Genomic DNA, 12,179 nt, shown 5'->3' on the forward strand with positions numbered 1-12,179 from the left:
TGAGAAAGCTCTTTCTCCTACAACAGTAATAAACCAGTCTGGAAATAGTCAGCTACATTCATTGTTCTCAAAACACTACGTTAAGTATAATGAACAGGTACAATAAAAAGTTATGTATTACCCATACCCATACTCTGAAGGAATTCATAATTAATTAAAGCACCAAAGAGTTTCACTTCTTCTGAATATATGTATATATATAAAAGGCTAAAATGTTAAGTGTCCTTCCCTCCATCCAACCAGTTGCTATGACATGCACTGACCACGAGGGGGCAGACGCTCAACATAGGAGCTGCTGAGCTACAGTGACTTGGCAGGGGCGGTTCTTGGGTGATGCACCTCAAAACCAGAGAGGAGGGAGCCCGATTCCACCTTTGGCCATGGGTCATGTTGTTGCTGGGGCTCAGTCAGCCCGAATATGGTTTACTTTACACTTGCATTTGCATTCCACACCCTTTACGACAGCAACTTTGCAGAGTGCCCTCTTGCACTCCGGGACCCCTCAAGGTTTCGGCCCGATTCCCACAGGCCAAGCCGGGGGATCCCACCTACCAGAGGGACCCTGCTCACCCCACAGACACCTTTCAAGCCGTGACACTACCCCAGGTGCAGCCAGCTGGTGAGGGACCGTGGGAGATTGGCTCCAGGCCATGTCCAGCCCATCTTGCCGAGTCCCACCCTGTTGGCCACCTTCTAATTAATTTCCTTTCATGTGCATAAATCTGTGCACTGGGTCACTAGTAAAATATATAATTTTATTATATATGATAACATATTTTATAATTTTTATACATACATTATATACTATTCATTATAAATAAAGTCTTCATTTCTGTTCATTGTGTGTCCCTTCCTCCAAGTAGCTTTCAATATGAAGGCAAAGAAACAAGGCTATTTTTAAAAGATAGATATTAGACAATCTTGAAATTAAAAAAAGTATTCTTGGTTTATTTTAACCAAATAATTCTGGGAATTTTCTTCCTGTTAAGTCTAAATCATAATGACATGTAACTTTATTAACATCAATTTTTAATTTATGTAAGTAAATAATATAGTCATAGTCTTCACTAGGAGGATTTTAGTGCCAAAATAATATTGGTGAATAATATTAATTAGCATATCTGGGTATGCTAATTAACCCATATATGCTAATTAGTCATGACCAGATATGCTAATTAGCCATGGCCAGTATGCAAATTGACCATCATGCCAACACAATAAGAGAGGGGTATGCTAATTAGCCCTGATATGCTAATTAGTCATGACCAGTATGCAAATTGACCATCACTCAAACTCACAAGATGGCCACCCCCATGTGGCCACAAGATGGCCGGCAGGGAAGGGCAATAGGGGGGGACCAGGTCTGCAAGGGAGGGCAGTTGGGGGCAACCAGGCCTGCAGGGGAGGGTGGTTTAGGGGGGACCAGGCCTGCAGGAGAGGGCAGTTAGGGGTGACCAGGCCAGCAGGGGAGGGTAGTTGTGGGTGACCAGGCCTGCAGGGGAGGGCAATTGTGGGTGACAAGGCCTGCAGGGTAGGGCCATTGTGGGGGCCAGGTGGGCAGGTGAGGGCAGTTGGGGGGGCCAGGCCTGCAGGGGAGGGTAGTTGGCGGCAACCAGGCCTGCAGGGGAGGGCAGTTGGGGGTAATCAGGCCAGCAGGGGAACAGATAGGTGTCGATCAAGCTAGCAGGGGAACGGTTATTGGGTGATCAGGCTGGCAGGCAGTAGTGGTTAGGGGCAATCAAGTAGGCAGGCAGGCAAGCAGTTGGGAGCCAGCAGTCCTGGATTGTGAGAGGGATGTCCCAGATTGGAGAGGGTGCAGGCTGGGCTGAGGTTCACCACCCCCCCCCCCCAGTGCACAGATTTTGTGCACCAGGCCTCTAGTAACTTAGTAAATATTAATAAGTATCATTCAACAATAATATTTTTCAAAGAAATGACAACATGATGATTTTTGTAAAAATATGTTATGCTTTTCTTAGAACTATTTACTGATTTTTCTAAGAAATTCCACTTCTTTTATGTTTCTAGTTAAATTTTGATATATCTTACTACAAACATTCTTTTTCCTTAGTAAGCTGTTTAATCATAAATCTGAAATCATAGCCTTGGTGAAATTCTAATCACATCTCTTCTTTCATTTTTTCATATAGATTCCACTGGTATACATTGAGGTAAGCATCAGAAAGAATATCTTATAAGGAAGTCAGTGCATTTAAGGAAGAGGAAATTCTGATACTATTCCAGACAGATGAACTGTTGTTAAAAAAAAAAAAAAAAAAACTTTCAGATCTAAATTTTCCTATTCTCGGATGTCAGGTTTATTGTGGTTCACCTTTCTTCTGTGTTTGTCTTTCCTGAAGGCAATGCCAATTACTACCCTGAAAGTCATGTGTTTTTCCAGGGCTATCATGACTAAATAATTATTCCCATGCTCCTTTCTCACCTCTAGAACCCAAAAAGGAATCGAATTGGACAATGGCAGAATCTCAAGTTAGAAAGTGGCCTCAAACAGTTAGCGTTTCCCCTCTCATCAGAGCTGATTCAGGGCTCCTACAAGGTGGTGGTAGAGAAGGAATCAGGAGGAAATATACAGCACCCCTTCACCGTGGAGGAATTTGGTATGGATTATGAAAAATGAAAGGATCATAACTGTTTGGTTCATAGTGTGAATTCACTTAGATTTTTTTATTTTCCCACAGGCATGTTAAACTTGGAGTAGAGTCAGCTATATCTCTTTCTAAGGCCATCATTATTCTGTGAACACAAAAGTTTATAAGAGCTTGGTGATTTATAGTAGCAAGTTACACTTTATCAAGTATCAAAATGTTTAATTCAGTGTAACATCATCATTTGTTAACATCACTGAGATCTGTTGTGGTCACAAGTCAGATTTTTGCATGAATTAAACCTAATCATCTTGAAGTTGATAGATGGAAAACTGAACGTAACTTTTCAGGTTATTTTTGTGGAAAATATTATAGGCATGAAAATATTTGTATTTCCATTAATTATTTACCAACTCCCCTCTTTCTATTTATCTCTATCAACAGTGGTTCCCAAGTTTGAGGTCAAAGTTCAAGTCCCAAAGATAGTCAGTATCCTGGATGAAAAAATGGACATATCAGTATGTGGAATGTGAGTTAAATTGTTTTTGTCTAAAATTTCATATTTTGCCTCAATTTTGAGTGATTATTTAGCTAGTACACAATTATAAATTAATTTTACTTGGCACTTTTAAAAGTTTATCTCAGTGACCTCTCTTTATTTATATTATTAAATATTTCAAATGCATCAAAGAGTGTAGAAATTTCTCAAATGCACCAAGGAATGTAGACACAATCATGATTTAATAAATAATAAACATGTTTGCTGATTTTTTTTTCTTTAACATTTCAGGATAAATTACAGAAATCATGATATTTTCATGCAGCTACAACAGTATAGACCTTTAAAAATTAGTGACATTTTTCTATGCAATAATGATGACATTGTCACATTTAATAAAATACAAAGTGATTATTCAATACTAATTTTGAGTTTACACTCAAGTATCCTTGATTTTCCTAAAAATTCTCAGATTTTCCTAAAAATGTCTTTATACATTGCTTTTAGTTATTATGACTCATGTGTACTTCCTTTTTTTTTACCAACTCTCTACCATGAAAATTTTTGATTGAATATAAAAGTAATCAGAATAGTAAAATATAACCACTTGTGACAGTCACCTATTATAAACACTATAAAATATTGCCAATTTGTTTCATTGATTCCTCCCCCTACAGTTTTTTTCCTAATATTTTTAAATAAGCCATGGGAAATCTATAAATAGCTCAAAGTTTTAAAAATCTAGACCCTCCTTTTGTCCCATGGTGTTAGCTTATGGAAAACAATAGGTCAATTGGCCTATAAATGTCCCACTTGTTGCATTTGCCTTATTGGTCCTTCATGGTACATTGATTAATTAATTTACTCTCTCCTTTGGCCAGTTTTAAGAGAATATTTTAAGAGAATAATGTTTTGCATAGATCCTCTTGGTTCAGTAAAGGAACACATTTTTAAACACTGAAATAATCTCTCTCCATTTATAATTTTTTGAGGAATTTTCATAGTTTTTCATAGAGGTTGCTCTGATTATATTTTTTACTTGAAGTTATATTGCAGGCATTTGCAAATAGAAAAGCAAAACTGGTGACCCCCCCCAAAAAAAAACATCAATTATTCCATTTGTATTTAAAATATAGAGAAATAATTAAGTATAGATTGCACACATAAGAAACTTTATATGGCCCATGATTGGTCTTTTTAGGCTTTCTGTCTCTCTTATCTATATTATCTATCTATCTATCTATCTATCTATCTATCTATCATCTATCTATCTCTGTGTGTTATGTTTGCTTATTACTTATTTTATTCTATTCATCACAGATTTTTTAAATTTGTTATAAAGAGCAAGATTTGATTTTATGACAAAATAAAAAGAATAATAAAAATGAAAACATAAAATTATCCCGAGGCAATTTGGATGTGCATTGAAGTAAAGTTTCAAATGCCTTACTGGGTAATATCTTTATAGAGACATTTTCCAGACATGTTCCTACTTGATATGAGTCTAAAATAATAAAGTTGTTATTAGAAAATAATTACTCTGTCCTGGGTTGTTAGTGAAAATGTAGATACCTTTCTTCAGTTCCTGATTTATTTCTTATGTGACAGATACACCTATGGGAAACCTGTGCCAGGACGTGCAACCGTGCGCATGTGCAGAAAATTATTTCATTCTTTTTATTGTCCAAAGAAAGAGTTCTGTGAGGAATTCAGTCACCAGGTTAGTATGCAGTGTTCTCTCTGTGTACTATTGTTGACAACCATTGAGCTACCCCATTTTACTAACAGGCATCAGAATAAGCTGATCTTCAAATATTCACCACCAAAGATGAAATCCCTATTAATAGTCAACAAAATTCTCATTTTGATGACAAATCATTGAGATTGTAAATCAAATATGAATATTAAATTCCTAAAGGTTGATTAATATGTTTAACCCAAAAAATTCTTGATACCAGAAAGGAAATAGTAGATTTAGTGACTATTGGTCTGAATCTGTGTGACATTTATCAATTTTTGTATTTGCAGCTCAATAGCAATGGCTGCATCACTCAACAAGTAAACACAAACTCGTTCCAACTTAAGAATGCGGGTTATGAAATGGAACTTACAGTGGAAGCCACGATTAGAGAAGAGGGAACAGGTTTGAGTATTAACTTAATTTGGGAGGTAAAGCAATAAATATTGATTTGTTTCCCATAACAAAATAAAAGTCATAACAAATGTAGGAAATGAATTTTTTAAATATATTTTTATTGATTTCAGAGAGGGAGAGAGAGATAGAAACATCAACGATGAAAGAGAATCATTGATCGGCTACCTCTTGCACGCCCCCTACTAGGGATCGAATCCACAACCTGGGCACGTGCCTTTGACTGGAATTGAACCTGGGACCTTTCAGTTCACAGGCCGACGCTCTATCTACTGAGCCAAACCAGCTAGGGTGGAAATAAATTTTAGGGCCAAAGTAACTTCCAAGAATACTTACTCTTTCCTACCTATATTTTTCAGACATAGAGTTCACTGGAAGTGGGACCAGTCAAATCACAAACGTTGTAACCAGAGTCGAGTTTGTGAAAGTGGATTCACACTTTCGAAGAGGAATACCCTTCTTTGGTCAGGTAGAGTGTATTGCAATTTAGAGGTAAATGAAGTGTCCAGTTGTTCCTAGGTCAAGGACACACTGATGTAATCCAAACCTAGTTAGTATTAGCAAATAATTAATATGACCCAAGTCATTGAACAAAACCAGAGTAGATAGTTTCCTTTGTAATATCACTGATAAAATACATCAACATACACTACAGTATTAAGAGAATCAGAGGTACTGTTTCTTTTTTGAATATGTAACTAATAAAGATGTTTAATGTAATAGAAGTTAGTTATTACATCAAGCCCCTTATCCCACCATTTTACAATAAATGAATATATTTTTGCCATTATCCAGCCAGCATCAGAATTTTAAGACAGTTTCTCACAAATGACTCTCAATTTATGGCTGTCAATTTCTTGTTCTGTTTAAAATAAGTGAATAAATTATTTCATTTTTAAATATTGGAATTACAATAGTGTGCAGTTTATGACTATTATTATTGTATGATTTTCATATTTCAGGTACATACTTTAAGATAATACAATAAATAAATAATATTGATTTTATTCATATTTACAATTAATTTTAGCAGTTTTATACTTACTGAATTTTTCTAAAAAAAAAAAACCCCACACATTCTTGTGCAGATTTGTTTCAGAAAATGAAAATTAAGATGAGGATCCAAATGCAAAGAAACATTTTTGTAATCAATATGAAAGAGTTGTTTTTTATTCTTTGGTTTTTGTTTTTAAGTCATGGGAGCAAAGCAGTCTGTCCCCATGAGTTCTACCTTCTCAGTATTCTCCACATAACTTAACAATTACTTTTCTTCTGTAGGTGCTCCTGGTAGATGGAAAAAATGTGCCCATTCCCAATAAACTCGTTTTCATCTCCGCACTTGAAGCCAATTATCTTTTCAATGCAACTACCAATGAGCAGGGTCTTGCACAGTTTTCAATCAATACTACCAATATGTTGACTAACCACCTTTTTATTACAGTAAGTATGAAAGAAAATGAAACCTGAGAACAAAGAGAACCTTGGTAAAACAGTCATTTATTCAGAAGTGAAGAAGGACACAGGCTGTATTTAAGAGAGAGAAATAAGAAGCTGTGCAATTTGGGAATAAACTTGGGTATATAAAAATGTCATTGGAAATAATGAAGACATTAGAAAAGATATTGTAGAAGTCCCTGAGAATTATTTTTAAGGAAGGGGTAAGAGAAGGGAGGGATGGGAGACATCTATAATACTGTCAACAATAAAATAAAAATTTTAAAATTGTTCTTAAAATTTATGTATTATCTAAATATCTCATTGGATTTTTTTCCTCAACAATATCAGTTCTTCAATGGGGGATTCATGTAATTTGTTTTTCCATGTCTACTTAGATATTTTTAAAATGATGAGAACCCCCCCCCCACACACACACACAAACACATTTATATATTGCCTAATAAAGAGGATAAAAAAAACTCTATAAAGCCCTGGTTGGGTAGCTCTGTTGGTTAGAACATCATTCTGATACACCAAGGCTGTGGGTTCAATCTCCAGTCAGGGCACATACAAGAATCAATCAATGAATGCATAAAAAAAGTGGAACAGATGATCTCTCTCACCCTCTCAATAATCACAAGAGGCATAGATGCTAATTTTCTGAGGATTATTTATTTTGAGACCCCTGTGTAATAAGAGATTTTGTTAATATATATATAAAGTGATTTTAGTTAAACCAACTTAAAAGAGATTCCTATTAAAGATTTTTAGCTTTTTAACTGGACCATTATTGTTCCCCTGGCTCTGAGCTGCACAAGAGTCAAATGAGTAATAAGTTGGAAGAATCAGGACAAAGGAGATAAATATGTAGATTATTTTCTTTTAATCTGTGCAAATTAAGAGATTGACAATATGTTTAGTTGGCAGTCAGCAAGAACAAAAGAAATGCAAAATATATTTTAGAGTAGAAGACACAAAATTAAAACTTCATTTTGGTGGGAAGCTAAAGTGAAGACCTTCAAGATAATATTGATTCTTTATTCTTCTGTTTTACCAGGCCTACCATGAGAAAGGTGACATGTGTTATAGGATTGCGTTTCTACAAGAAGAACACAGGGCTGCTCAGCACACTGCAAGACATGTTTTCTCCTTAAGTGGAAGTTTCATTGACTTGGAGCCTGTGGTTGGTACCCTGCCCTGTGACCAAACACAGACTATCAGGGCACACTATATACTCAAGGTGCCGGCCCCTGGGGAACTGAAGGAGTTCGTTTTCTATTACCTGGTAAGAGTAAAGCCACAGATATATTTGGAGTTTATCAGTAGACAGAGTGGTGAATGGGGCCAAGAATGTAAAAAGTATGTGTGCACTACTATCTTGCTTTCTCATCCAGGTTCCCTTGATTCTTGATTTTCATGAGGTTGATTCTCTCTAGCAGACTCAACAATCAAAAGTCAGTTATGTGGCCCAGCCAGTGTGGCTCAGTGGTTGAGCATCGACCTATGAACCAGGAGGTCATGGTTCAATTCCTGGTCACATCACATGCCAGGGTTGCAAGCTCAATCCCCAGAGGGGGACATGCAGGAGGCAGCTGATTAATGATTCTCTCTCATCATTGATGTTTCTATCTCTCTCTCCTTTGCCCTTCCTCTCTGAAACTGATTTTTTAAAAGAAAAAAAAATAGGTTATGTGGAGAATAAGGTGTTGAAAACAGTGTCAGCAAAGTTCTTTTCTCTGTTGATTTTTCATTTCAGATCATGGCTAAGGGAGGCATCGTCAGATCAGGAACACATGCTCTGCCTGTAGAGCCAGGAGACAGTGAGTATCTTCCAATCAGTCTCCCCGTTTCCTTGCCAACACATCCACCCTTACTCAGTGACAGTTCACAAATGGGGAAATCATTCCCATTATCCCTTTACACTAAGAAAGGGGACAAAAGCCCTAGTGGGTTTGGCTCAGTGGATAGAGCCTCGGCCTGCGGACCAAGGTACATGCCCTTGACTGGAATCGAACCTGGGACCCTTCAGTCCGCAGGCCAACACTCTATCCACTGAGCCAAACCAGTTAGGGTGCTTTCTTCTATTTTTAACCCTAACAACAAATGTACATTGACCATCTTTAATCTTAGAATTGCAAAGAAGAAGAGAGTTAAGTATCATGGAGGGGGACGTTATTTTTTGTGCAGTCTCTGAGCTAAGCTCTTTATGAGGATGAATATTGTGCTGTGGGCATGAAATTGAGTACTTCACCCATGAACTTGAGTGCACTTCATGAATAAGTTAGGAGAAAGGAAACCAGTATTATTTTCTATTCTAATTAAATCTATATCAAGGTTTAATCACTGAAACAAGAACCCATGAACATTCCTGTAATTAATCTAAACAAAGGCAAGTATTTCACCAAACTCCACACAACCCCAGTGCTAAACTTAAAAATGCTTAGGATTTGTTCCAAGTCTATGATTTTTCTTTACTTTTATGGTTTCTTTCCTTACCAGGCTGTTTTTAATATCAAAACAATATTCAAGAAGGTTTAATTTAAAATAAGCTATTAATCAGCACTTTCAATAATTGTTTGAAATAAACATTAAAGAACGCTGCAGTTTTGAATATCATTTTCCACAATATTTATGTAGAGATCGATACAGCGATCTGGACCCTATTGCTTGCAAGGTTCCCCTTCACTCCATCTGTTGCCTGTTTTTCTACTTTCTTTTAACAATGAAGCATGTAACACACTTACAGAAAAAGGTGTGTCTAAAAACACTATTTATCTAATTTTTTCTGATATTTTAATTTGTGCATAATTCATAAAAGAAATAATCTCTGACTAGTAATATAAAGAAAACTCCATTAATTATTTACTTAATGAACACATCACAAAAAATGTATTGAAAGTAACTGAAGCAATAATTGAAAGTGTTTCTCTATATAAGTAGTTAAATCACAATTATTTAGAATAAAACTGTTTTAATCACACATCATAATTACATTATTAATTGCCAATTTGTTCTCCACTAAAGAGCTACTGAGAACTCTTCACTGTGTTAGATTATGAAAAAAAAAAATAACTTGTTTCACAAGTTTTCAACCTTTTGAGTTACTTAAGTTTAACTTACTGATATAATTCTTTTTTATATGCTATTTTGCATAGTGTTTTAATATCAGGATACAAATTATTAATTTCAGAACTATTTCAAAATCTGTTTGAAATTCAGAATTCAGGTTTTTAATAATGAAGCCTTCACAATTTTCATTACTAAAAGGTTACTTTCCTTCCAAAGCTTTCTTTCTCTGCCAAAACATTACAAAAAGGTTATTCTTCCAAAGTTTCCTCTGCCAAAACATTACTAAGAGGTTATTTTTCCCTCCAAAACTTTCTCTGCCAAAAAAAAAAGAGAAAGTTATGTACCATAACTTCTCGTTCCATGTTTATAATATTTCAATCTATTCTTACCTTGTATGGTTAGCTCAAGATAGCAAATACAAGGGTTGAAATTTCCCTCTTTTTAGAGAGGAACTTACTCTTTTTAGAATTATAAGCTGAAACTTGATCTCTCCAATGGTACAAAAACATGAATGCCATAGTACTGCCTTTCTGGTCCCCAGGAAGTTGGGGAAAGGGGAAATAGAGCAGTTGTTAAATAGGGATAGAGTTTCAATTTGCAAGATGAGAAAGATCTGGAGATCTGTTTCATAGCAATGTGAATGTACTTAGCACCACTAGAGCATTCTTTATTTTTTTTAAAATATATTTTATTGATTTTTTACAGAGAGGAAGGGAGAGAGATAGAGAGTCAGAAACATCGATGAGAGAAACATCGACCAGCCGCCTCCTGCACATCCCCCACCGGGGATGTGCCCGCAACCCAGGTACATGCCCTTGACCGGAATCGAACCTGGGACCTTTCAGTCTGCAGGCCGATGCTCTATCCACTGAGCCAAACCGGTTTCGGCGAGCATTCTTTAAAAATGATTAAATTTTGTTGTCTTCTTTTCACAACAACAACAAAAAAAGGCATATATTTGAAAAAATTTTAAACTCTATGATTATATCTTACAAATTACACCTCTATCTTTAAATGGAAAATCATCACTTGCCTGAAATCTGAAAGAAATGGTTGCTATTCATCACGAAATAATTTTCTTATTCTTAATTTTTAAATGAGTCCATCAGGCTTTAATTAAATGTGTATATATCAGCAGAATACTTTTCAGCAGATTTAAGTTTGTTTAGGCATAAATAAGGTATAAAATCAGGTAAAGATAAGTGTGAATGTAAGGAACTTGAACTTATTCTACAATGGAAGTGGTGAAGGGAGACATTAGCCTATTAATTTTTACCCCTTCACTAGAATGGTATTAAAGATGTTAAGCCATTGAATGCATAGGCACAGTTCTAAGTTGGATAAGACCTAGTAACAGCGTCCTGACCTATGACCATTTTGTCTCATTCTCTCCATGCCCAGTGAAAGGCAGCTTTTCCTTAGACTTCCCTGTGAAGTCAGACATTGCTCCCATTGCACGATTGTTCATCTTTACCATTTTCCCAAATGGAGAAGTTATTGGAGATTCACAGAGTTTTGAGATTGAAAACTGTCTAGCCAACAAGGTGAGTGTCTTTAGCAAAAAAATCACAAGAACAGAAATAAATGGTATCATAGGTACTGTCTATTTAACCTCGGAGAGGGAAAAAATTGAATCCAGAAAAGTAAAAGGAGTTGTCCAAAAGTTTCCAGGCAGCTAGCACAATAATTTTCCAAGCCCACAAAATTGCTTCCACATAAAACATGCTTTAACTTTGTATCCATGGTGCCCAATTCCACTGATCCAATTGTGTGAGGTATGTAAGATGCTGTGACTCAAACGTTTCAAAAACTTGAAGAACAAATAGAAAACTGTATTATGAATCAGAGGTAATGATGCGCCTCTACTAGTAAAATTCAAGCAAGGCATCTATCCCTTATGACCCTGCGTTGCCTCCTTAGGGCAACACAGCCTTTCAAACAGCAAAGGCAAGATGATAAAAGAGGTTCCTTCCTGTCTGATGCTTCCCAGCGTAGTCGTTAAAGCTAAATGTCAGGATGACCCAGAAATGTGGTCACTGCAGGATGACACAAGCAGAAGTGCAGGATGACTGTTCCTTCATGTCTCGCAGGTGGATTTGAGCTTCAACCCAGCAGTAAGTCTTCCAGCCTCGCAGGCCCACCTGCGAGTCACAGCTTCTCCTCAGTCGCTCTGTGCCCTCCGCGCAGTGGACCAAAGCGTGCACCTCCTGAGGCCTGAGGCAGAGCTCTCCCCGTCCTCGGTGAGTTCCCTCAGCCTCAGGGGTTGGAAAGGGCTGCATGAGGTGCTCAGAGCAAAGAGAAGGCCTTGTTGAGAGTAAAATGCAAGAATATAATAAAAATATTTACCATTTGTCTAATATTATATAGTATCTCAAGCTCTCCCACACATTTTCTCATTTACTCTTTCCAGCATCCC

At 36.5% G+C, this 12,179-nt stretch overlaps 1 protein-coding gene across 1 annotated transcript in view; it reads left to right on the top strand.

Annotated features, from left to right (window-relative positions):
* LOC308513989 (pregnancy zone protein-like) overlaps positions 1–12,179 on the top strand; it is a gene marked incomplete at its 5' end in the record, with an annotated part of 48,806 nt that overhangs the window by 7,372 nt on the left and 29,255 nt on the right. Inside the window, 11 exons of the mRNA XM_081084026.1 lie at positions 2,151–2,171; positions 2,450–2,618; positions 3,051–3,135; positions 4,714–4,825; positions 5,134–5,254; positions 5,623–5,726; positions 6,536–6,697; positions 7,752–7,979; positions 8,451–8,514; positions 11,165–11,307; positions 11,854–12,003. Of these exons, the coding sequence (XP_080940152.1) occupies positions 2,151–2,171; positions 2,450–2,618; positions 3,051–3,135; positions 4,714–4,825; positions 5,134–5,254; positions 5,623–5,726; positions 6,536–6,697; positions 7,752–7,979; positions 8,451–8,514; positions 11,165–11,307; positions 11,854–12,003 (1,359 nt within the window). The remainder of the gene's footprint in view (positions 1–2,150; positions 2,172–2,449; positions 2,619–3,050; positions 3,136–4,713; positions 4,826–5,133; positions 5,255–5,622; positions 5,727–6,535; positions 6,698–7,751; positions 7,980–8,450; positions 8,515–11,164; positions 11,308–11,853; positions 12,004–12,179) is intronic.

The sequence above is a fragment of the Myotis nattereri genome, assembly GCF_964212035.1.
Source record: "Myotis nattereri genome assembly, chromosome: 2".
Taxonomy (NCBI): Eukaryota; Metazoa; Chordata; class Mammalia; order Chiroptera; family Vespertilionidae; genus Myotis; species Myotis nattereri.